General features: G+C 49.1%; 2 protein-coding genes across 5 annotated transcripts; one reads left to right on the forward strand and one right to left on the reverse strand.

Annotated features, from left to right (window-relative positions):
* The first annotated feature begins 20 nt into the window (after window positions 1-20).
* MSTO1 (misato mitochondrial distribution and morphology regulator 1) lies at window positions 21-3,627 on the forward strand. 2 transcript variants are annotated; one of them, XM_048929317.1, is made up of 14 exons: window positions 21-212; window positions 293-389; window positions 453-507; window positions 576-645; window positions 773-821; window positions 1,071-1,170; window positions 1,306-1,423; window positions 1,512-1,646; window positions 1,748-1,900; window positions 2,151-2,282; window positions 2,393-2,577; window positions 2,787-2,885; window positions 2,969-3,087; window positions 3,309-3,627. In XM_048929317.1, exons 1-14 carry the CDS (start codon window positions 138-140, stop codon window positions 3,545-3,547), a joined length of 1,626 nt encoding a protein of 541 aa, XP_048785274.1. In that variant the 5' UTR covers window positions 21-137; the 3' UTR covers window positions 3,548-3,627. The 2 variants fall into 2 exon arrangements, with proteins under 2 accessions (XP_048785274.1, XP_048785275.1); XM_048929318.1 differs by having other exon boundaries at window positions 576-621.
* Window positions 3,619-24,800, reverse strand: GON4L (gon-4 like). 3 transcript variants are annotated; one of them, XM_048929310.1, is made up of 32 exons: window positions 24,753-24,800; window positions 24,028-24,349; window positions 22,402-22,563; window positions 21,511-21,707; window positions 21,306-21,380; window positions 20,924-20,974; window positions 20,491-20,541; window positions 20,231-20,326; window positions 19,890-19,994; window positions 18,637-18,807; window positions 17,820-18,012; window positions 17,534-17,635; window positions 16,940-16,980; window positions 16,554-16,657; window positions 15,724-15,922; window positions 15,302-15,388; window positions 14,581-14,752; window positions 13,931-14,075; window positions 13,607-13,757; window positions 13,212-13,328; window positions 11,377-13,116; window positions 10,645-10,888; window positions 9,718-9,899; window positions 9,002-9,199; window positions 8,463-8,606; window positions 8,033-8,176; window positions 7,625-7,744; window positions 7,373-7,486; window positions 6,696-6,903; window positions 5,168-5,927; window positions 4,611-4,713; window positions 3,619-4,287 (listed from the first exon to the last, which is right to left on the reverse strand). In XM_048929310.1, the coding sequence occupies exons 2-32, from the start codon at window positions 24,335-24,337 to the stop codon at window positions 4,138-4,140; spliced, it is 6,636 nt and encodes a 2,211-aa protein (XP_048785267.1). In that variant the 5' UTR covers window positions 24,338-24,349; window positions 24,753-24,800; the 3' UTR covers window positions 3,619-4,137. The 3 variants fall into 3 exon arrangements, with proteins under 3 accessions (XP_048785267.1, XP_048785266.1, XP_048785268.1); XM_048929309.1 differs by lacking the exon at window positions 24,753-24,800 and having other exon boundaries at window positions 24,028-24,547; XM_048929311.1 differs by lacking the exons at window positions 3,619-4,287; window positions 4,611-4,713; window positions 24,753-24,800 and having other exon boundaries at window positions 5,195-5,325; window positions 5,442-5,927; window positions 24,028-24,488.
* Between the last annotated feature and the right edge of the window lie 5 nt (window positions 24,801-24,805).

The raw sequence follows: 24,805 nt of genomic DNA on the forward strand, positions 1-24,805 counted from the left end.
GGGGCTTCGGGAGGGGCGGGGCGTTTCGATGATGGCGCTCTGATGCGATAGGCGGAGCGGAGGAAGGGGGCGCGGCTTCTACGTGACGTACTTCCGGTGGCGCCGCCAATGAGGAAGGCGCAGAGCGGCGGCGCGCGATGGCGGGCGAGGCGGTGACGCTGCAGCTCGGGCACTACGCGGGCTGCGTGGGCGCCCACTGGTGGGGGCTGCAGGTGGGACCGGGCGGCCGCGGCCGCTCCCGGGCGGTGCGCGGGGAGCTCCGCTCTCACTTCTTTCCGTCCTTCCCCCGCAGCGCCGCCCCCCGCCGGGCGCCGAGCTGAACCACGCCGCGTTGCTGCGGGCCGGGCGGGAGGGCTGCACGCCGCGTCTGATCGCGTTGGAGCTGAAAGGTACGGCGGCTGCGGACCCCTCCCGGTGACCGCCCCGCTCCCGGTGACCGCCGTCTCTTGCAGGCGGTGTGGGCCCGCTGGGGCGCGGCGGGGTCCGCCCGGAGCCGCTGGCGGCGTGGTGAGTAGCGGGGGGTGCGGGAAGGAGCGGCGCTGCCGGCAGCCGCCGCCACTGTGCGTTGTTTGCAGGCGCGGGGATGTGGCCAACTACGTGGAGCCGGGAACCGGGACAGAGGTGCGGGATCGCGGGCAGCGGCCGGTGAGGGAACGGCGGGGAACGGGCGGGGGAAGCGCTGCAGCCCCGACGCTCCCTGCCGGGCTCCGGATTCGCCGTGGGACGGGCGAGGTTTCCGTCCATAACCGCCCCTGCTGGGCTTTTTCTGTAGGGAGACGCTTCAGCTGATGGAGACGGCAGCTCCAGCGCTTCCGCTCAAGGTGTGTGCGCCTCTATTCCACGGCTTGCGCTGTCCGTGCGGCTTTGGTTCAGTTGGTGAAGACGGAAGCAGCAGCAGCAGAAGGGAGGGCACAGAGTAACATCTCCTCGCAGAGAGAAGTGGTAGAAAAGAAGCGAAGAGCTTCAGCCATCCCAGCCAACTGCAGGAGGAGCTTTTCTTTCTCCTTTTCTCCAGTCGAGGGGAGATTGAGAGTGGAAAAGACTTTCTTGGTTCTTCCTTCTCTCCCCAGATGCAGCCCCAGGCAGCAGCATGCAGCTCTGGTCCGATTATCTCAGCGTTCAGCTGCACCCCAGGAGCATTTATGTCCTCCAGCAATACAACCACGATGGGTACGGCTGAGCACAGAGACACACAGCCTTTTGCCCATGGATCTGTTACCCAGAACAGGGATCTTCACTTTGCCTTCACGTAAATATAAAAGAGTGGAATAAGAGCTGATCCTGCTTGCTTGTTTTCCTTTATAGGGATTCTGGTCGTCTGGAAGCCTTTGGGCAAGGAGAAAAGCTCCTGCAAGATGGTGGCTGTATGGAAGAGCTGGAAGATCGCCTGCACTTCTTTGTTGAGGAGTGTGATTATCTGCAGGTGTGACAGCATCAGCCGAGCTCCCCATTTCGTTTTCCCTGCTTTGGCATTAAGCAGCAGCTCACAGCCCAGCCCTCACTTTGCACAGGGATTTCAGGTCCTCTGTGACCTCCACGATGGCTTCTCTGGAGTTGGTGCCAAAGTGACAGAACTGCTGCACGATGAGTATTCAAGAAAAGGAATCCTGACCTGGGGCTTGACTCCAGTCACTCATAACGTGGGAGTAAGTAAAGGGGGAAAAACCCCACCACTACAGGTGAAGTTATTCTGTCCCATCAAATTATGCTATTTCTCTGCATCTTTTTTTCATTTCCCCCCCCCAAGGATCCTCAGAAGAACTTCTACAGAGTGCTGAACACAGCCCTCGGCATCGCGCACCTCTCTGCTCACAGCTCCCTCTTCTGCCCTCTGTCACTCAGCAGCAGTTTAGGAATCAAACCCCAACCTCCCATTGCGTTCCCCTACCTAAACTACGATGTAAGTCCCGTGCCACATCTCCCCTAAGAGCAGTCGATGTACCACTAAAGTTATGCATGTTTCAGTGATGCATTTGACAACGTTTGCTCAGCAGAAACAATAACGCCTTTTCCCCTTTGACAGCAGAGCCCGAATTGCTGCTTTACCATTTTTGTGTTTTACGTCAAAGTTCACTGATTTTTATTCACATTACTCAAGGAGCAGAAGGACTGAGCTCGTCCTTCAGCACTGCCTTGTGCCCCTTCTGCAGGCATCCCTCAACTACCACAGCAGTGCAGTTCTGGCAGCAGCACTCGACACCCTCACAGTTCCGTACCGCCTCTGCTCCTCTCCAGGCTCCATGATGCACCTTGCTGAGATGCTCAGTTTCTCTGGGAGAAAGGTAAGGGCTGTGAACGCAGCAACCTCCAACTCCTTCAGCTCTATGGGACCCACAGCAGGAGGATGAGGAGCGCCATGCAGACCCCGAATTTGTCACCTCTCTCCACTCAGGTTGTGGCTGCGTGGGCTGCAGTTCCCTTCCCCGCTGCGCGTGGCCACTCGCTCCCAGATGCTTTGTGTGCACACCAGCAGGACGTGCCCTGGAAGCTTCTGTCCTCGTGTAGGGAGCAAAAGGTCAGCCGCTGTTTTGCTCAGTCTGTTGTGCTAAGAGGAATTTGCAAAGAAAACCCAACCAGGTAATGAATACTTCAACGAAGCTTTTTCTGGCACTTCTGTCAGAAATCATCTCTTACACTCACTGTCCATCAGGAGTGTGGGTCAGATTCAGAGTCCAGTGATATCATTTGCTATTGGCTGCATAGCAGAGCTGTTAAAAAGCAGCTGAGTCACCAATATCTTCATTCACGTCCCCCTGAAAACTTTGGATTTGTTCTCTCTGCTGCAGCTGCTCAGGACAGCAGCCGCCTTCTCCGCTCCATGCCTGTGAGACAGCCGAGCAGGTGCTGCAGTGCTATTTGCACACTGTGTTTCCTGGGGCATTCAGGTTGGTAAGAGGCTCCTTAGGGATCCCTGCATGGAAATGGAGGACAGACTTTGGGGTAACTTCATTCAACTTCTTCCTGGCAGCGCATCCCTCGTTCTCGAGCAGCCATGTGTTACTCTACCTCCATATCCCCACATCTTTTCTTCTCTTCTGAGCAGACAAGGCTTCCTCCCAGACGATCTTTCTAGTTATTCTACAGCAGGTAATATGGCCCCTTGCAATTATTGTGCAATAGAAAACAACCCTGTAAGGCAGAAGGGTCCAACAAAGGTACAGGATCCTCTTCTGAGTTTGCAGAATGAGCAGCAGCCAACCTCTGTGCTGCACCGAGTGCAAGCAAAACGTCTGCTTATCGACAGCACTGTGGAGCAGGACTGGGAAACCAAGTTTTGATTCCTGTGTTTAAACCATTTTCTCCTGCAGCTGTTGAAAGCATCCCTGTGCTGACATCGCTGCAGTCCTCACCAGCTCTGCGCACGCTCCTGTCTGATCTCTGCAAGGACCTCCAGAAGTTGGGCACCCGGCGCTGTGCCAGCTTCTTTGCTGCAGGAGTTGAAGAGGACGACTTCCACGAGGCCTTGCAGGAGCTGAGAACTCTGTCACAGTGCTACGAAATGGGTTTTGAAGCCGGTAACTCTGAGGATGAAAGCGACTCGGATTGATGGATTTATTACAGGAGACAGGGGAAGGAAGGAGATTCTTGAGATTGCTTTCAAAATAAAGGGAACGGCTCTGAAAATGGCCCAACTGCGACTTTTGTTTTATTTCAGATGATTAAAAGGCTGGCTGGAGTGGTGCAGTCTACTTGCACTTGTGTTCTCAAGCAGGAAAGCTGCTCTTCTTGACTCTGCACCCACCTCATGTGCTTTAGAGTAAGACCACACAATAAATACCATCTGAATTCTGTTAACTTTCCCATATACAATCAACACAAGGGAAAAAAATTTACAGAAAGTCTTGTGTTCCACATGAAAACAGGCATCTTATGATACAGTATTTACATGCAAAGGTAGAACGGCCCAGATCTTTACCCCAGACAGAACCATCACTGCTGTCATCCTGTTTCTGAAGTGCCTCACATTGATTCTAAAGGAGGATCTCCCTCTTTGTTCCCTTAGTTCAATGCAGATGGAAAAGTGCTGCTTGGCAGAAACCCAAGTGAACCACAAGAAAGGTGCCACCAAGTACCTGCAGAAGCATTTTTCCTCTGTTAGCTGCAGCAAAAAGCTCTCCTGCTGCAGCCAGGAAAGCCTCAGTCGTCGGGTTCCTCCTCAGAAAGCAGGAGGTCTTTGTCTGACAGCTGGTCTGCATTGCTGGTGCTCGTTGCATCCTCCTCATCTTCTGAGCTCCCATCACAGGATGTGTGGAACAGCTTCATCAGTTCCCTGAACCTGTGGGATACCTGAGGGAGAAGGGAAAGCCAAACTGAGCAGGGGCCTGAAAGGCGACAGGAAAGAGGAGTTTCAAGTAGAAATTCCTTGGTATGAAGGTCAGGCTTTATTTGTATTTTTTTAAGCATAAAAATATGAGATTTTATCCCAGCCTCAATCCTAAAGGCAAATTAAAACGAGAGCGTGGAGCTGCTCTGCTGAGGATTCTTATTCTCTGATGCAGCATCACATTGAAAATTAAGTTTGGCTGCATGTTCAACAGCAGCTCCACAGCCCTCCTTCCTTCCCAACCCCTTTCCCCGTTCAGCAAACACAGCATTCCCACACCCCTTACCTCAGCAGCTGTTTTGTTGCCCAATTTCTGTGAGATGGCCTGGAAGGTTTCCAGGTGGGCTCCTTTCTCCTGGCAGGTGGTGAGGATGACTCTGTCTGCCTCCCTGTGAAGCAGCAGGATGGTTATCAGAGCAGCCAAAGCCAGGAGCTGACAGCGCTGCTGCCAACACAAACCTAAGAGCTCCGTTCCCAGGTGAAGGCTGAACTTCACGACCTCAACACAGCACAGCAGAGCTTTCCCTTCACTATTACTACCCAGAGGAAATCTCTCTGGGCAGAACTGCTGTTAGCATTTTTACCTTTTTGTAGGGAAAAAGGTGTTTTTTTCCCCTCCCCCCCAGCTTGGAGCACTGCAGCAATTACACTGCCACAAGCAAAGGCAGCAGCTATGGTAGGCTGTGGTCAGAGGAAACAAGACAAGAACAATCAAAGAGGGCAGAGGGGGGCAGAAGAAAATGGGAAAAGAGGATGAAAATAAAGAACTCTCTCAAAATTGCCATGGCTAAATCCAAACACTGAGCACAGCAAGGATGTAAGGCACAGTCCAAGCAGATGTACCTGGTCCAGAGAACAACCTTCTCCCCAGTAGAGCTGACTTTGCTGTTCTTGGCACACACCGTTGCTTCCATGACTCGCTGCTGTTGCTGCTCCTCTTCCTTCTGCCCCAGGGAGGCAGTGCACACTCTATATTCCAGCTCCTCAGAATGCTGGTGCACCTGGAAGCAGTTGTTTGCATTTGACTTTAATCTGTTCTCAGGAACACTTCCAGTGCAGCCCATTTTATCTGCTTCCAAAGCACAATTACTGGGGGACGGTGAGCAGCAGCTCTTACCCAGTGCTGGTTTTATCCAACTCTGCTTTGCTTCAGATTTTCCTTCCAGAACCAAAGGTGCTCCCTCAAATTCCCTTGCACTTAATTTTGAAGGATGACCAAACTTATCTGACGGATGTGAGGGAAGCCCTTCAGCCTGACCCAAACTGTTCCTGGAGGAGCCGGGTCGCACGGAGCCTTTCAGCGTGGCAGAACGAGACGCCAAGAGCAGATCTGTGCTCAGCTCGAGGGAAGCGTCCGCATCTCCGTGCTGCTGCTGCTGCTTCAGTCCTTCACTGCCACCCCCTGCACTGCGAGGGCTGCCTTTGGTTTCTTGAGGTAGTTTTGGGGCAGCTTTGTGCACACGTGTCCATCCAGGTGCAGCAATGAAGGAAGGACCGTCCTTGGCAGCACTCACTGCTCCCTCCTGGACCCGGCGTTCAGGCAGCGCAGCTTTGTCTGGAGATGTGTGCCTGCTGCAGGCTGCTCTTCCTTCTGGCTGAGATCCTGGGGAGAAACCCAAACTGAGCTCAGTTCCTGCATGAAAAAGCTTCTGGAGGTTTCATGAATTTATTTTAAAGAGGCTTTTGGATTCTAGAGGATAAAGCAATGAGTGAGAGCAGTTTGTAACGCAGCTGCACTTTACTCATCTTGCACCTCCAAGAAAGCACCCTGCAGTCCATTTCCTTCAGCACTGTGAGATCCTGCAACTACTGCTGTGTGGGGAAGTGAGCACATGGGAAACCTTCAGTGCCCTGCCCAGAACAAAGCTGAAGGTGAAACAGGGGTTGATGCTTTCAGTGCCCTACTCAAAAAACCACACAGTACATTTAAACCCCTGTATTTAAGCTTTGGACAGTCAACCCAGAGCTCCCTTTCAGTTTGTTGATCCTGCAGTGATTTTGTTTCCCCTTCTCTGTGCTGGACTGAAGGAGATAGGAGTAAAGTGAGGGGGATTATTTAAAGGAGGATTAAGGAGACTGATTTTGAATTATTGTGCTAATATCAAAACTGGGGGGGGGGGGAAAGCAGTATCATGGAGCAGTGGTGCTGGGAACAGAGTTCATACATTGGCAATGAGCTTAAATGTATCAATAACTTTTAAAAAGGGATAATATTTCCAGTCAGGAAAGCTTGAACTGAATGCTTTGGATATATTCACATTTAAAGCACCTCAACAGATCCCCATTAGGAAGTTCCACGCTTGTTTTCATCTGTGGAAAAAGGTTTGGAGGTAAATGCTAGTGAGCATCTGCATGCAGGACATGCACACACCTGCAGGCAGAGGATCCCCTTTCCTCAGTACAGTTTTTGTTCTGCTCTGGACATCCTCCCCTTCATCTCTGTTCTCCAAGTTTTCTTCTGCAGGTTCCTTCGACGTTCCAGAATCCTTCCCTTCAGGCTGAGGACTCGATTCTTGCTGAGCAATGCTGGCACTCAGCTCTTGAGAATCCTTGTTTTTATAAAACTTGTTTTCACACACCTGCAGATCAGTAAACAGGCATCTAATTACAGATGTGTTGGATCCAACCAGACCCAACACCTCAGCCTTTGCTTCCAAAGCATTGCTTGATCCCAACCAATGCTTCAGTTCGGCAGTATGTTCACATCCAGGAAGCCAAATCTTTTCCATTACAAACAGGCACAGTTCTCACACTGTGGCCACAGAAGCATCTTTCAGAAACACACACAAAAAGCTTATTTTTAACTCAAAGAAACACCAAAACTGATGAAATTTGCCCTTCTTTGCTGCACTGATTGAAAGTGAGCAGGAGATAGACCAGAGAAGGCCAGACAAACACTGAAGAGGAAGACAGGACTGGATATCTGCACTCTTCCCCAACACTTCCCTCTGATACTTCAGAGACAGCAGACCTGTGTCTGAAAAGCTCTCAGTGAGGCTCATGGCAGAATTCCCCCCTGCACCCAGCACCCCAACAGCTTCACCTCACCTTACTGCTGCAATGGCTGCAGCTCCTCCTTTTGCTCTTCTTCAGCTTGAGTTCACCGCTGCCTTCATGGCAGGAACACGAGCATTCCTTCATCCCATCTCCCCACTCAGCCTCCTGCAAACAGACAGACTGCAGCTCATCAGTGTGCACTGCACAGAGATGACAGATCTCTACACAGACACACTTATTTTCGTGGACATGCATTTGCCTAAAGTCCAAATACAAGGATTGATGAGGTGCCCCATTGCCCACCTTGTCGTTGTTCTGGCCTCCCATTTCTTTACGCTTCTTATTTTTGGGGGCTGAATGAATCTTGGGCGGTTCATCCTCTTCTTCTACATCTGGCAAAGACACCTCTTCAAAGCCATCAAACTAAAAGGAAACAACAACAAAACAGAGCTTCTCTATCAGCACAGCTCTCCAAAAGACCGAATTCCATTTCTAAATGCTGAGATCAGTTCCAGTGCCCCACCAGCCCAGTTGTGTTAGAAGAGACAAATGCTGTATAAAGAGCTTTTCAAGGTTTGCCCCAGGCCAGCTGTTATCCCATCCTGCTGCCTCCATTGCTCTGGAAATGCAGCCATGATTGGAGCCTTTCAGGTTCAAACGTTTTTCTTATACTTTCTTATCTTCCCCAGTCCAGTGAAAGCATCACTGCACCTCGTATTCCTTCTCTTCCGTCCAGTTGATTTCCTCAAAATCCCCCATGCGGCTGGCTGAGGGCCGTAAGTGGTCAAAGAACACAGAGAACTCATCCTGCAGGTGGTCGTGTCCTTTCAGCAGTTGCCACATCTGGGTCTTCAACTGAAAGAGAGAAATGAGGAGAAAGTGAGCGTTTCGTTCCACGCCATCTCACCCTTCTGAGCAGGATTCCTCAGGGCAGGCAGAACATCAAGGCTTATTACAACTCCAGCATGGAAGTTTATGTCGTGTTGGTATTATAGCTCAGGAATATTTTGAGATCATTCCATATGCAGATACCAAATTAGCAAAGAAACATCCCTATAAAATGCTGCATGTGGAAACCAAGGAGGAGGATCTGTCCTCGCTTCTCAGGGATTCAGAGGAAGATCCCTGGATGCCTCCTTACCTCTGCAATCTCCTGGGGGAGGCAGTCCACAGAACTCTGCAGAACTTTGATGATCTTCTGATGGTGGGCAGGATTTTCAGCAAAGCAGATCTCCAGCTGCCTGAGGAACTTCCGGCTCTTCTCAAATGCTTGCTGCTCCTCAAACTGAGCCAAAGAAAAAAGATTCAACCCTCATGAAAAAAAAACTCAGAAGGAATTTAATGGGTGAAACCTCTGCCTCAGTGATGGGAGAAGTGGAAGGCTGACTTCTGAGAGAAGGAAACCATCCCACAGCTGAGAATAGGAAACCATCCCACTTGCTGCATCTGCCCACGTCTCTTTGTGGTCAGGTTCTGGGATTCCAGGGGGAAAGGCTGATTGCTTCTGCACAGTCACACCCAGGCTAAGTCTCATAACAGACACTAGACTTTTCAATTCCAACTAATTAAGCAGAAGGTAAACAAATGATTTACCACCTGTTTTTCCTTGCCCTGGGGAAAACTCCTCATTCTTTCACTCCCATAAGCATTCACGCTGTCTGCTTCTTTCACTCTACCTACCAGCCCGCACTCCAAAGCTTGTTCTGGCAAAAGAAAGGCAGCAAAGTCTGTGAGCAACTGTGGCCAGTCATGCAACAGTTTCTGTAGAGTGAAATACAGATCCACAGCTGTCTGCTTGTCCATGCTGATCTCAAACTCGTAGATGACACGGAGGAAGTCTTCATACTTCCCAGGAATGTGCTGCAGTGCTTCACGCACCTGCAAAGAGCAACAGACCTTTATAGGACTGCATGACACCCAGGAAGGAAAAAGTAAATGTAGGAATCCCTGATCTCTTGCTATTCAGCATTCTTACAATGCTCCCAGTTTTGCTGGGTCAACAAAATCTCTTTCTTCAGAGGTAAAAGCAGACTGCTCACAAGAGAGAAGGGAACCAAACCCAAGAATGTGGAGTTGTGAATTTAAAGCAGGCCCAGTGTTCTGGGTTGACCCCAGACAACAGCTGAGCATCCCCACAATCACTCTCTCTTCCCATTTCCCCTGAGCAGAGCAGGGGAGAAAACAGGAAGAACAGAAAGAAGAAAACTCCTGGGCCAAGACAAAGGATTTGGTAAGTAAAGGAGCAGCAGGTGGTGTGCTATGAAGAATGGCAGCCCCATCCAGGCCAGCAGCAGCACCCACAGCTAGAAACGGCAGTTGTGCTGCTCAGAACTGCACTGTGTTTGAGGATTCAGAGTCTGATGTAACCCCAAACACCAACAACTGCTCTGCCTTACCCTGGTCAGATACGCCTGTGCAAACGCCAGATCCTTCTGCTCCCTCAGGGGGTCCCTCTCCAGGATGTTTTCATCATACAAGAGGAGCAGCTTTGATGTGTCTTTGCTTGCACGTGCCCGGCCCCTCTTATTTCTGGCTCTGTGAGAGCTCCTGCTTTTCCCTGGGGCTTTCATGTTCTCTCCTAGGAAGAAACACAAAGTCAGCCATTCCTCATGCACTCTCTTGGCTGGCAGACAGCTATTGCTCTATACTAAACACCACAATACAAAAGCAGCTTTTTCAGAGTTGAGGTTTTCACAGTGATCAGTTCACACCCTCCTCTAAGCATATGAGTAACATACTTTCCATTAATATAATGCCATAAGGGAATGGAAAGTACTGCAACAGGAGGGGGTGGCAAAGTCTTTGGCAACAAGCCCAAAAGCAGCAGCAGCAGCAAACACAGACATGAAGGAAAAGAGCTGCTTCCCTTTGGAAGGGCTCCAGTAGGCACAGACCTCCAGCAAGAGAGCTCTCACCTCCACTGCCAACCCTTAAATGAGGTCTGGGAAGAGGTGGCTCCTGGCTCTTCCCCTCCCAGTCACTCAGGCACATTGCTTGCAGCTGAGCTCCCTTGTGTTAGCCCTGCCTTCCCACCAGGTGCTCAATCACCTGTGATTTAGCATTTCCACTACAATTAGTCAGGCAGGCTAATGACATAAATTAGCTACTTATAGCAGTCAATGAGAAAAATCTCTGGAAACAGCCAGAAACCCTTCTCTGACCTTAACTGCTACACAGCTGTCCTTTATTGCTCCCCAGCATGACTTTGTAGCACGAAATTCAACTCGGCAAAGATGTGACACAGTGTCCCCATTTGTCACTTTCCATGCAGGCAGCAGTTGTGTTTCCCCACGCCTGCCTCAAAAGAAACTGACAAAGCTTACCTGGTGGCATCCTGTGGGCTTCCACCTGTGGGGCCATGTTGGTCAGCGTGAAAGCCGATTTAGGTTCCTCTGACACATCTCCACACACTTCATCGTCTTTCTGGGAGCTCTCTATTCCCTCCCCTTCCTCCTCCTCCTCTTCCTCCGGCTCAGAGTTCTCTTCCTGAGAATTCTCTTCTTCAGAATCTCCTTCTTGGCTTAAACGTCTCTCTGTTGCAAGCCAGGTCAGCTTTTCCATCGTCTCCTAAGAAAGAAACGACAAAACCCCAAATCATTTTCTTTTAGTGTCTGTCTGTCATTCAGCACCCAGCTCACTCAACAAGAACCAGAACCACGCATCTCTGTGTAGTTCTGCACAAACCTCACTGTCAGAATCTGAAGTTTATAAGAGCCTCAAGTTTGGGAGGACTGTGCCAAACAATCCTCCATGATCTTATTTTGTCTCAGAAACCACTTTTCAGCTAAAGCATCTTGGACCAACAGCCTCACCTGAGAAAGTCCCTACAACTCAGCAGAGTTTAAATCTGGGATTTTGCAAAGTATTCCTTGAAGTTTAGACTCAAAACCTCCTCAGAAAAATGCAGTGCATCATTTCTCCACAGCCAGCACAAGCACTACGATAATACGTGGTTAACATTCCATCCTTCTGATCAGCTGCAAACTGTGATTTTCCCTTACTTCAATGAGGTGTTTTGGAACACCAACATTTTTTAAAGCTTAGTTTGCTCTTACCTGAAGTTCAGGCACTGAAAGGATGGATTCTTCCGAGGCTGACGACATTTCCTCATCTTCATCTTGTGTAAAATCATCAAAGTCATCATCCTCTTCCTCCTCCTGCCCTTCCCTTTCTCCTCCAGCTTCAGGGCCAGCGGGTGTCCCAACAGACTGCCCATCCATGCTGGATGAATCCTCTGGTCTTCCTAGAGGGCTGCTAAACTCTGTTTCAACATCTGCTGCGGATGAATGATTCTTTGGAGACTCACTGCTTGCTTGTGCTCCACCAACAGCACCCGCTTCCCTCTGTGCTTCGTCACGGGGAGACGACTGCAAAGCCCTCCTCTCTTCTTCTCCCTTCTCTTCACACAAAGCATGCTCCTTTTTAATTTCTTTCAGCTCATTAACACATGAGCACGCAGCCTCCATGTTCAGCTCCTGGCCAAGCCCCAGCATGAACTCCTCCTTGACCTCAGCACACAGCAGATTCCTCTTCTGTACTGGATTTACTTCCTTGACAGCATCGCTCGAATCTTCAGCTTCAGTTTTCACTGCTTGATCTGCATCTTCTGAACGAGGCAAAAGGTCCACAGACAACGGCTCTGAACCGTTCTCTTCTACTTTTACCACAGTCCAGCTACAGCAGTCACTCTTGTTTACCTTTTCCTGACTGCTGCTATTTGAGGCAGTGGGGTTTGCACTGCATTCCTTCTTGGGGGAGGCAGCTGAGCACGGGACACACAGCTCCTGGGGTTCAGCCTTGGGCTCCACCACAGCACAGGAATTCTTGCTGTTTCCAGCAGAGCACGAAGGAATCAGATTCAGCTGCTCTTCACTTTCACCAACAGATGATGCAGGAAGACCAACAGGGTTAGGAGAGACGATCAACGAAGGAATTGAAGACGTCACCAGAGGTTGATTTAATGGACATGGGAAAGTGGAAGGATTTACCAGTAAGGTTGTAACTGGAATAGCCTGAGTGCCTCTACCAACGGCTGTATTTATGGACTGAATCATATTGCAGCCGTTGCCAATGTTCACCACTTTCACAGTGGTAGCAGGCACAGTGAGGATGACAGGAGATGGCTGAATCAAAGGGGGAGCCTTTAGCAGTGGGGCAGCTTTTGTCCCTTTCTTCTTTTGGTATCCCTTACGAACACAAGGTTTGCGTATTTTTGTTCCACTCAAATCAGGTAACATCAATTTGGGTTGAAAAGTGACTGGATTTGAGGACACCAGAGCTGGTGGCACAGCACCTGAGAAACCTTGCCTGGAGTCTGGATGCGAAGCAGAAAGCACGCTCTGAAACTCCAAGCCATCCCCACTTCCTACCACTGCTGGCACATTCAGAGGCTGCACTCCTGGAACTGTCTGCACAACCGTAGCTGGTTGGATTAACTGAGGAATCTGAACCATCACTTTGCCAGGAGGAGCTTCTGACTGGGATAACTTCACAGTTTTCTGAATGTTAACGGTGTTGGAACCGGGCTGCAGGCAAGGACTGGGTCGAATGAGGACAGGCTTCAGGGCTGAAGACTTCTGTCTTCTCCAAGCTCTTCTAGAGAATCGATTGGCAAGGGGCTTCAAGGTCAGGACCAGTCCTTTAGGCATGAGGAGAGGGTATTTTTCACCACATTCTGTGTCTGAAGATTCCTTTTCTGTGCCCAAGAGGTCTGATTCCTCACCAGTTGAGCCTGGCACCTCCCTGGCATCTTCTGCTAATTGCTTCAATTCCCCCTGAATGGAAGGCAAGCTTGCCTAAAAAATTAAACAAAAAACAAGTGGCTTTCAGTCCATCCAGAGGCTCTTCCTACCCTCAAACATCACTGTAGAAGCAGCAACAGAAATTGTACCTTTAGCCAAAACGGCAGGCGATGCTCTTCCCTTTCCACAGGTGGCTTCCACTCATTAGGCTGGATTTCATCACAGCACTTGAACAGAACAGGCAACTGCTTCGTCTTTTTGTAGTGCTATGCAGAGAAATGCAAGGCAGCTGTGGTCAGCACACCTGGCTGATAACTGGTGGCACGCAGGCTAAGAACTGCGCTGAGCAAAAGCGTTCATTGGAATTAAACAACTAAAACCACCACAGAAAGGTACATAAACGGAACAGTAATAATAAAAGCTGAACACAGCCATGTTTGCCCTTAGGAAACTGTCAGCACGTACATAAAAAGGTCCTCAGAGCAACCAGCACCTCGACTGCATGCCGAACATGGAAGACAAGGATCCATCACCCATCACTTACTCTGATGATGTTGTCTGGGGCTCGATTCATATTGAGATTCTTGATTCGCACTGTCAGCTGGTGGGCAGTTTTTGTTGGCAAGAGATACTTGCTGATCAAAGGCTTTGGAAACTCTGTCCCTTCAAAATGTTTCAGACCCAAAGCTAATAAACTGAAGAAGGAAGGAGAAGAAAGAAAGAAAAACAGTCTTTTAACTGTACTCTGGAATGCTATTTGGATGTGCTGCTCCACACACACAGGTATCCTTCAGTTTGCATCCTGGCAACTCTCCACACAAAGAAAGCTCACACGTGTGTGTGCTGGTCAGTAATTCTAAGCACTTACTTGTCCTCTGCCTTGGTGAAGATAATCTTGTCCCGAGGAGGGTTTGCTTTCAAGGAGCATACTGGCAGTAGCTCTGGATACATAAAGACTCTCCTCGTTGCCAAAATCCACGCCACTTGCTTTGGCAAACATGGAAAATCATTGGCTGTGAGGAGATAAGCACAAATGGCAAACGCTGCTACTCACTACTGACTTCTTGAAAAGTGTTTCTGTTATTCCTTTCCGTGGACCTTTCTACTTCCACTCAAAAAAAGTGTTACTTCCCCCCAGTTTTCAGAATTTGCACGTTGCCCAGCTTCTGCTTTGAAAGGGAATTCAATGTTATGTGTGTTAAGCAACACATCTGGAATTATTTCCAGTTTCACAGCTTTCCTGATGGAGCTCTGCAGCTCATAAACATCATCTACAGAACAACAAGTAGCAGGATTACGAAGCTGAACAGAAGTCAACAACTCTCATCACACGCTTCACCGGGTTACAAGTTTACAGAGTGAAAAGACAGTCAAACAAAATTAAGGCCATGCCTTAAGGATGGATATAAGAAAACTATCAAAGACATTTCCATTTCCAACCGTCTGGGCTTCGCCTCATTTCAGCAGTGTGCAATTCCCACTCTGAACCCCCCATCACCTCTCTCCTCTCACACATACCGCTCTTCTTTGCGGCTTTGCGAGGGCTGCAGTCAACCTGAACTTGGGCATGGAAATCCTCAACGAGCTGCAAGGCTCCCTTCAAGTTACAGGGCTGGAACATTGTCTGAAACTTCGGGTAGAACGACTGGCGAAGGAGCGTGGAGCTCTGAGCAAAGTTCCCCAGCTCGCTCTGCAGAGCCACACAAATCAAGAAAAGATTTTAAAGAGTCTCCAAAGGCATTTTTGAGAGCACATATGTCACTGCAATCATTGCAACCAGTAACAGCTGGCCGAGTGGCAGGCATAGGAAATGCACTGCTACCGATTTTCTGTCCTGTTTTTCAACTCCATGAATCTCAGCTGTTTTTTAATACTCAGCTCTGTCTGACCACGTGAAATCCCCAACTTCCTGGAATCTTTCAAGGTCACTAAAAGTTCACTAATTACAACAGTTGCATTTGTTGAGCTTTGTTTTCTGTGTTTCCAAGGAAACGGCACAAAACTACACTGAAAGGAAGGAAACAGCACAAACTACAGCCAGCCCAAAGCACTGCTCTGAGCACAGTGGGAATTATTTCAAGTACTGAGCCCACTAATCAGCTAACAACATCGCCCCTTTTCTGAGAGATGATCTCCCTCAGTTTAATGGGATCAATTAAACAAATCGAGCTCTCTGAACATCTCCAGTGACCATCCACCATTACGAGTGGTGCAGCTCTGTTTTCAGACATATCCTTACCAAAAACATCTTTGTGGTACTTGCTTCTGAACTTAAAGCAGGGTTGGAACTTGCAAGAAGATGGATTTGAGTCAGAAGCTGAACGTGCTTGTAAAATAAAATGAGACAAACAGGGATTGTCAGCGTGTCAGTAACCCAAGAAACCCAAAAGCATAATAGAAAGGAGCAAGAAATATCTCCTGAGAACCACAAACAAATAATAATAAGCAGAACAGGCAGACCTCAAAAAAAAAAGCCTTTAAACAACAGAAAACTGGGGAGAAAACTTGAATACCTACTTAAGATCCAACTTCAAATGATATTTTTAAAATTAATTTATAGAATGAAATGCATCAAACTGTTTGCTGTACCATTGGCTTCCCTCCACCCAAGGCAGCACACAGGGAATATTCATTAGGTCAAGCCTGATAATGTTTTATTACCTGCTGCATTTGTTGCTGCAGCCTTTTCCTTTGTGCGCAGTCCAGAACAAGGCTCTGGAGAGGCTTCTCATTCTGAGGCTTTGATTTCTCTGCCTCTTGTGGTGGCTTGATAGATGACTTCTTCATTCTCAACTGCTCAAGCTGCTCCTTCACAGTGCGGTGCTGCTCGTTCAGTAAATTGGCCAAAGGCTCTTCAAACCTGTTTGAGACCAGGCAGACCAAAATATAAGCACACGACCAATAATCACCTGTATTCAATTAGAATGTTTGGCTCTGTAGCTGGTTTAAGAATTGCTGAGCTCTCCTCTGGTACTGCTCATCCAGAGAAGAGTATCGAGAAACTCCAGCCTTCATTTTAGCTCCTTTCCCAAACAGATACAGCTTCATCTGGAGCTGATCTGCCCCATAAATAAGGAGACACCACCCTTATTGCAGTTTCTGTGATTTCTCAAACAAACTGATATTGCCCAGAAACGCTTTGGAGCCTTTTCCACCTGAACTACGAGTGTCACTCACACCAAAAACCATCAGAAGTTTATTTGCACACTTCAGCCTTTTCAGACCTGAGCCTCAGCAGTTTTATGCATTCTTTTCCTTAGGAAATGCTACTATTACATTCAAGTTATCTGCTTAAAAGATAAAACCCCACACTTTGTCAAACCAGCTTTCAATATCATAGGGAAAAAAAAGGAGTACATCCTTCAAAGTAACGGCCTTTGCTGAAGAGGCATCGTCCCCTTGGTGGATGGCACAGCGCAGCTGCAGATGATGGTGGGCTTTTTGCCACAGCAGTTATTAATAATGAGTTCTATGACAACAGATGGTCTCACCTCAGTGCCTGCGGCGTATTAAAATTTGGCCGTGACTCTGTGATGTTGTCTTCATCTTCCGGGCCTTCATCTTCCATGTTTGAGAAACCCATCTCATCCTGAAACTGCCAACAAGCACACAGTAACAGTCAGCAAAAGAAAGCTTAAGAATGACATTTACCACAGCGCTCACAGTTCACAAAGCCCACGATGTCCCTCTGAGCACACATTCATCTCTGCAGAGGTTTCTGCAGCTACACAAGTTCCTTCCCAGGGTTACAAATCACACTTCTGTGACAGATTTTTGCACATATTCAGCATGGAACATCTTACAGAGAACCCTCTTACGACTGTAGAGTTTTCATGCCAGACTTGAGAACGGTCTGTTCTTCAGTGCTACCACTTACTGTCTCAAACAGCTCCTCCATCAGCTCATTCACTTCCTTTTCTGCAAGCAAAATTAAAAAGAAGTTTGAAGATTCCCTCCTGCAAGACACCTAGCAATCCTGTCACAATGTCAAGCCATGAATGAATTCATGAATGAATCTCTCCTGCAAAGCACAACCACCCTCCTCTGGGAAACAAAGAGGCCCTAGAAGGAATAACCTCTGATACACACAGAATGGCTGAGGTTGGAAGCGACCTCTGGATGCCATCTGCTCCTGAAGCAGAGTCACCTACAGTGTTTGCTCAACACAACACCCAGGTGGCTTCTGAGCATCTCCAAGGGCTGCACAGCCTCCCTGCTCAACCAGTGCCTGAGCTCATCACTGATCAGCAACTTGTATCTGACAGCACAGCAGTTCTGGCTAGATACCTCCACGTATTCAGGGCAAGGCAGCTGTGCATAGAAAAGCTTGTCAAATCAGTATGCAGGATGTTCTTTTTCTCTTACTTTTTGTACTTATTAGCCTACACTGCAAAGCTTTTGCAACAGAATACTTTTCAAGACCAATTACTAATCCTAACAGGAAAGGCAGCAGGATTCCCAAAGGACTCACTGGTAATTCTCACAGCACGATCATTTCTGAAGTCCTCTGTGTCTGGCTCATCCAGATCTTCCAGGAAGTTGTACTCGGGGTCATCATCATCGTCTAATTCATCTAATAGGAAGTATGTTGTGACATGTCAGGACTCTGCCCCAGGACCAAATCAGGGCGTACAACATGTGTTACAAAACCAGACAACGGCTGCAGCCAAGATCACGAACAACAGAAGGAAAAAGCAGTCAAGAAGAAGAAGAGAAAAACCTCAGGCTCCATCAGTTCCACAACATGCTGTACACACCTTCATTCTCCACATCATCGTTCATGAGCCCTCCAAGCCACCTCTTCCACTCCTCATCATCTGCAGTGTTGGGATCGTACATGTCAGGTGTGATATCTGGGGCTCGGAGCTCAGCCTCCAGCTGACCAAGGGGAACGTCCTTCAGGGGTCTCTTGGATCGGGTTCTGAAGGCAATGAGGCTGTCTTCCAGAGGCTGAAGAGTTAGGAAAAGCATGAAGGAATGACTGTTTCCCTGACACCAAGATTTTCGTCACAGTAAGAAGAATCCAACCCCAGAAGTATCAGAAAGCTTTCATTACTCTTGCTATTCAGTTGCTAGCCTTTGTAAATACACTGTAGCAATGCTCCTCCACACACATCCCACTCCGCTCTCCCTTCCCACTGCCTGTCATCAACCTGAAGCTGCACCACAGCCCTGTTTCTTCATCACTCCTCACCCCTGCACAGTACAGCAGTATTTTTCTCAATACAAAACAGCACTTCTCTTTACAAGCGAGCTTCCCTGTGTATTCATAGCATTCTGACCTGGCACAGAGTTATATTTAACAGTAAAAAACAATGAAAATGAGAAGCTTGTGTGCAGGTTCTGAGACAAGAAATGAGAAGTGTGTCATTAATAGTGCTTTGCTAACAGCTGCCACCACTTTCACACAGCTCCTGTCCTACACACCAAACACATTCACCTGTTTAAATGTACAAACTGGGAGCAGAATGCAGTAAAAATAGCAGAGAACACCAGAGAGCCTCCTCTTTTTTTTTAGCAAATCTTCATTCAAAAGGAAAAAATATTCTCCCATAGCATCCCAAAATAGGGTACCTGGTAGGAGTCCATGCACACCGGGCTGGAAGCCAGTTCCTCATCCACTGCATGCAGCTTCTCCATGAACGTGCTGTCTTTGCTTTGCTTTGGTTTAGGAGGAGGTGGAGGTCCCATGGGAACTACTTCAGCACTAATATGCCTAACAACAGGCGTAGGAACCTTCTCCACCTAATTAAAAAGGCCTCTGTGTTAAAAGGAGTCATTTAGAACAGATTTCCTAGGACAAAATAAGTTGTTGGGTTTTTATTCCCGTTTGAGCACGGTTTAGCACAACAGAAACATGGGAGATGCTTCAGTTCTCACAGCTTGTTGCTGATGCAGGTCTGCTGATACCCAGTCCCTACCACACTGTAAATATTTCCCCCAGAGCCAAGCACAGAAAGCCTTACTCCCTGCACTCCTCACAAAAATAATCAGAGGAATAATGATTGTCTGAAGAAGAGCAGACTGCTCCCATTGCCAGGACCTTTTTTAAGCACTTCTATTTTAGACAAAGCTTTTTCCTGCCAAGGTTGCATTTATCTGCTTATCACAGAACGGCCTGGGTTGCAAAGGCCCACAGTGCTCATCTGGTTCCAACCCCCTGCTGTGTGCAGGTCTCCAACCAGCAGCCCAGGCTGCCCAGAGCCACATCCAGCCTGGCCTCCAATGCCTGCAGGGCTGGGGCATCCACAGCCTCCTTGGGCAACCTGTGCCAGTGCCTCACCACCGTCTGGATAAAAAACTTCCTCCTCATATCCAACCTCAACCTCCCCTGTCTCACTTTACACCCATTCCCCCTTGTCCCATCCCCATCCACCCTCACAAACAGCCGTTCCCCTCCTGTTTATCTGCTCCCTTCAAGCACTGGAAGGCCACAATGCAGTCTCCTTGGAGCCTTCTCTTCTCCAAACTAAACAAGCCCAGCTCCCTCAACCTTTCCTCATAGAAGAGCTGTTCCAGCCCTCCACATCTTAGTGGCCCCCCTCTGGACCCGCTCCAAGAGCTCCACATCCTTCTTGTACTGGAGGCCCCAGGCCTGGATGCAGTACTGCAGATGGGACTTCACAAGAGCTGAGTAGAGGGGGAGTTCCTCATGCAGGAACCATTGCAGTGGGACCCCAAATCTACACAGCACCTGTAACGCCACCACAGCTTAAGGCTCCGGTATGCAGGGTAGGTAAGGGATGTAATTTTGCTTTTCCGTTCATAATTCAGGAATAATAACTGAAGGCTCTTTCTAAAAAAGGCAGCAACTCTCTTAAGCTCACCTCACAGAGTGCTCCTCCTTCTTCATCAGACGATCGCTGTGTCCGGGACCGCTTTGCTCCCCGAGGAGAGGAAGCAGTGCTCTCCACATCGCTTTCCAGTAAGCTCTGTCGTGCAAGAGATACAGAATGCAATCAAACAGTCATGCCACAATCAAACCTCACTTCAACTAATTTTCCTAAAGATTCTTTTTTTTACCCAAGGGAATAATACAGAATTCAAGAGAGATTACTAGAAGTTCTTGGTAATTTACAAGCATTCACTTGGTAAAACGGAACGTTCTGCAGCCTCAGTGATGCAGACAACAGCATGCTGAACAGGTCTTAGCACAAGTGACATTCACCTCTTCTGCAGTCTCATCTTCATCTTCATCATCAGGCTGGTATTCTTCATCAGACGAATCATCCTCCTCAAGAGGGATGTCCACAAACTGAGGTGGCTGCAATACAACAGAAGAAACGTGGCAGCTTTTAACAGGCAATGGAAAGCACTGCACTCCGATGCTATCAGATGAATCTTTCTAACAGCATCCTAGAGGCCAGCCAAAAGGTTCCCTGCTAAGCCTCAGCACAGACTGCAACTTGCCAGCAGTAGTTCACTTACCTTTACCTCATTTGCCTTCTTAATTGGAGAAATATTCCACGTTGGAATCACCTGAAGAGAGAAAAAACTCCCCTTATTCAACCAATTACATCAGGTGAGTCACTGAGCTGGGGTCTCGCTCTCCATCGCAGCCAAATAACAACAGATTTCATATGCTTTATAACAACAAATGCTTTACAAACCACCTCTGGAATCTCTGCAGGCAACAACTTACATCTATATACTGCATACAACTTATTTTATTCTATATATTTATACGACTCTGACCTGACTCTGCTCATCTAAAATGAATTGGTTTCACAAAGTTGCATCAAAAACACGCTCACAGAACTTCTACATCAACCCAATTTGGAAAGCACCCCCGACACTTCCTTTAGAAGTCCCACCAACCAAAGGCATCAGGTGTAATAATTAAAGCAGCTGATGAACTTACCACTCCCTTCTCCACAACCTCCTTCAGTTTGGAACGAGTCATTTTGGGTTCCTAGGTTTAAAACAGAAAACCACCATCTGTGTTCAGCTCCTTCAACTGCAAACTTTACCCCAGCAATTATTAACTACAGGACTTTTCTCCCTTGAATTCATTGCTTTTTAGACACGATCTGAGTGAAGTAAAAATAATTCAATAATTTGGTTCCATAATTCATGCTCACAAACGCGACTTGCTTCACCCAGGTGCCAAACCTGGTAGTGAAATGGAAGAGATGATTCTACCCACCCTCTCTACACCATAAATCAAGAGGGTAGACTGGAGAATTTGTGTGTTTGGGTAAACCAAGAGAAAAAAAAAACAACTGGAAAAGCTTTTTACTTACAAACAAAGGTATGTCCTCTGTTTCACTGATTGCTGCTTTCATCATGGCAACCACATGCTCATTGGTGATCACCTCCTACAGGAACACACACCGAAAAAAAGAAAGGTCACCTTCATATTCTGTTTGTTCAAAAGATGCAGCTTTACAGTGAAAGTTGGAATCGTGAGGCAGAAATAATGAATGCACAGTAATTGCAGGCACTCACATGCAGGATATTTCTCACATTGACCACTGTCAGGTTATGCTGTTTGGCACCATCTTCTAAGGTGCGATCGAGGGTATCGTCTAGCTTGATATCACAAGACAGAGACCTCTCTTCTTCTTGACTTTTCCCTTCCCTTTTCCGTTTGTTGGCCTTCCTCCTCCTCTTCCTCCTCTCAATATCTTCTCCATCTTGGTCCTCTGAAAATTAACAACAAAATTGGATGCTTCAGACAGCACGACTTACAAAAGAAACAAAGCCCACTAATCCTGTAGATAACGAAGCGGTAGCAGCTTGCCAGCAGCTGATAATGAAATCTTCCAAATGGCCATAAGAACTCCAACAGAGGACCCCAATTCCGTAGGAGCTCACTGAGTCACACCAGTCAAGCAAATACAGGCGATGCATTTGACATTTCTACATCTGATTTTACGGCGTGTCTCAGCAGCCCTTTAATGCTCTTCCAGGAGGAGCTGTTTCAAGCACGCAGTCAAGATTAAAACAATCAAAACTCCCAGACACAATACAGCAAGAGCAGCTTACAATTTCCAGGACTTAAAATGCTTCCCAAGTGGTGTTGGTTTGCTGACACGGGGAAAAGAAAGCATTCAAAACTTCCTCTGAAGGAAAACAGTACTTTCAGTAACTGAAAAACGCAGAGATCATCTCCAGCAGGTTTCACTTGAACACCCATGGTTTATTTAGCCACTGAGTTACAGAGCATGGAATGAAAGACTAAAAAAACACTGCACTTGAAAAGCCCTCAGCATGGCATACACGCCTCCAAAGTTCTGTGTCCATCACATCAAGTCTGTTCCTTGCACAAAGCTTCCCCAAAAGGAACAAATTCCCCCAAACACTCCTTTTCCCCATTATTCTGCTGGGGCCACTCACCAGGTCTGGTGCTCTTCAACAGCTTCATTGCAGCAGGACTTCTAACAGCTAGCTGCAAATTGCTCCTCGATGGAGATTCCTGCACTGCAGACGGGTTGTCAGTCAGACACAGATCTCTTTGCACATTTGCTTCCACCTCCGCATGCAGCTTAGGAGTTTTCCCTGTGAACAGTGTTCACCAGGTTGCAGTCAGACACAGAGACAGGTGAGCAATGTTAACGGGCCACTACATTAAGAAAGTTCATCAGAACCCATTCAAATCCATTAAATCAAAGTACTGAGTCACACTCTGCCACCCAGGCAGTGAAAATGACCAAGTGCTTCAGCAGCACATGATTTCTCCTGCCAGAAACACACCAAGCAAAGCGAGCCTCACCTCCAGCCATTTGTCTTTTTCCCTGCCTTAAACAGGGGCCTTAAGCATGTTAACAAACAGCTGCACCAATGGGAAGTAACAGTGAGGGGCAGGCATTCCACCAGCCAGCACAGCATGCTGGCAGCCAGAACAGCACAGCTGACTGCAACCTCAGCCACCCCTGGGCTCATTTAAGGTTATTCTGCTGCTAAAAGGGTCAATTCCATTCCCCTGCCATTGCTGTCCTGCACAGCTCTGGGACTTACAAGGGACAGCAGCTGTGAGCTGACTGCCGTGCCACCCCCAGTGTGAAAGCAGCTCTCAGTCCAACCAGAGAGCTACACACAGAGCAGCAAAAGTGAGGACAATGCTTTGCACAAGGTAATAAGGGAGCACTGTCAGGTTTTGCAGCAGATGAGCTTACAACGAGCAGCTGGAGCTTTCTGAACACCTGGAGGCAGAATGGGAAACATGTGCGTGTGTGATAAACCTCCCACAGAACAGCTCTGTGTCAGAGCTACCATCAGCTCAGGAGCAGATGAGAAACCAACAGCTCCAATTCCTTTTCTTTTTGGGCTCAGATCCTCAGCCTCACTGAAGCCAGAGGCAGAAATGTATGACAGGGCAAGAAAACAACAGAACAGTCATTGTGGGAAAGCAGATGCCAAGCATTTATGTCAGCATACAAAGACTGGAGATACAAAATAGCACCGCCATAACCAGAAATGCCTCTCACAGCAGCTGAGCTCACTGCTCCCTAGAATGCTCCATACCGTCTGAGAGGCAAAAAGAGCCCTCTGTCAGACGAGCAGTGCCTCACTGTTCATCACAGACCATTTATTTTGAAAAACAAAAGGCGAGACAGCTGCCCCGAGCTGAGTTTTGGACAGCCGCCTCTAAGTCACGCACTGCACACAGCACAGAAAATCTCTTTTTTGGAAGTTATTATAGGGCGCGACTGCTACCCGAGGTCCGTAGGAGAGGAAACCCAAAGACGGGCCCGGGGAAGCGTGGGGTCTGCAGAGCAGAGCGCTTGGAGGTCTGGAGAAGCTCTGTGCGGTGGGGCTGCTGCCGTTCCCCATTCGCTATCAGACATTTTCAGGGACAAAAACAACTTTTGAGACAGAAACAACCGGACAGCTGCCACAGCGCAGCGCGAAGTAGGACAAAAGCAAAGCGCGGGCAGAAACGAGGTCTCCCGGCTCTCCCTCGCGGCCGAGGCCTCACAGCGGGCAGCCCCGCGGACCCCCCACCTTACGGCACCTCCTCACCTTCCTTCCCTCCTTCCAGCCGCTTCGCTTCCTCCCCGCTCTCCGGGGGAGCAGCGCAAGGCTCCGCGGCGCCGGGCCGGCCCTCGTTCCCCTCCTGAGGAGGCCGCCTCCCGCCTCTGGGCAGCGCCTCCGCTGGGGTTCTCCACACGGCGGCGGACGTCGCTGAGGAGACGGCTGCGGGAGGCGGCGGTGGTTGCGGCGGTGGCGGTTCCCCGTCCTCCCCGCTGCCGCTCCTCTCCCGCGGGCTGTGCGGCCCCGCGGCCGCCGCTCTCCTCTTCTTGCAGGGCAGCATCTTCAGCGACAGCGCCATCCCGCCACCCACCTGCGGGAGGGGAGGAAAGCGGCTGAAGGCGGCGCAGCGCCCGCTGACCCCGCCGTGTTCCGTCCCGTTGCGGCTCCTCAGGAAGCGGAAGCACCGCGGAGGCCGCGCGCAGGCGCCGCGCCGCCATCTTGGGGAGCTGAGGAGCGGCTGCCATGTTGGGGGGAGGGGAGGAGACACCGCCATGTTGGGGGGGAGACAGCGCCATGTTGGGGGGCGAGGGCCGCCCGTCGCACCGCCCGAAGGGGGGGAACCGAGTGCCGCCATCTTAACGCGGCCAGCACGCTGAGGGCGGTAGAACCCGCCACTCGGCCCCAGGGTTGAGCTGTGAGGGGAGAACCCGCCCGCAAACAGCTGCGTTAGCACCGTCCCCTCAGCGCGGGACACGGACTCTGTACAAACGCACCGCAGCCCGTCAGGGCCTCCGCCCGCGTCCCGCAACCCGCAGCGCCGCCCGGA

This window comes from Lagopus muta, chromosome 29 (genome assembly GCF_023343835.1).
Source record: "Lagopus muta isolate bLagMut1 chromosome 29, bLagMut1 primary, whole genome shotgun sequence".
Lineage (NCBI taxonomy): Eukaryota > Metazoa > Chordata > Aves > Galliformes > Phasianidae > Lagopus > Lagopus muta.

Excerpts from the sequence above, each read along its gene's own strand:
- MSTO1 (XM_048929317.1), top strand. The coding sequence starts at position 138 with ATGGCGGGCGAGGCGGTGACGCTGCAGCTCGGGCACTACGCGGGCTGC. Across the intron at positions 1,647-1,747 it reads CAGTCACTCATAACGTGGGA|GATCCTCAGAAGAACTTCTA; the intron begins GTAAGTAAAGGG and ends CCCCCCCCCAAG. Across the intron at positions 3,088-3,308 it reads TTCTAGTTATTCTACAGCAG|CTGTTGAAAGCATCCCTGTG; the intron begins GTAATATGGCCC and ends TTTCTCCTGCAG.
- GON4L (XM_048929309.1), bottom strand. The coding sequence starts at position 24,532 with ATGGCGGTGTCTCCTCCCCTCCCCCCAACATGGCAGCCGCTCCTCAGC. Across the intron at positions 17,636-17,819 it reads CGATGATGTGGAGAATGAAG|ATGAATTAGACGATGATGAT; the intron begins GTGTGTACAGCA and ends ACTTCCTATTAG. Across the intron at positions 8,607-9,001 it reads AAGCTTTGGAGTGCGGGCTG|TTTGAGGAGCAGCAAGCATT; the intron begins GTAGGTAGAGTG and ends TCTTTGGCTCAG.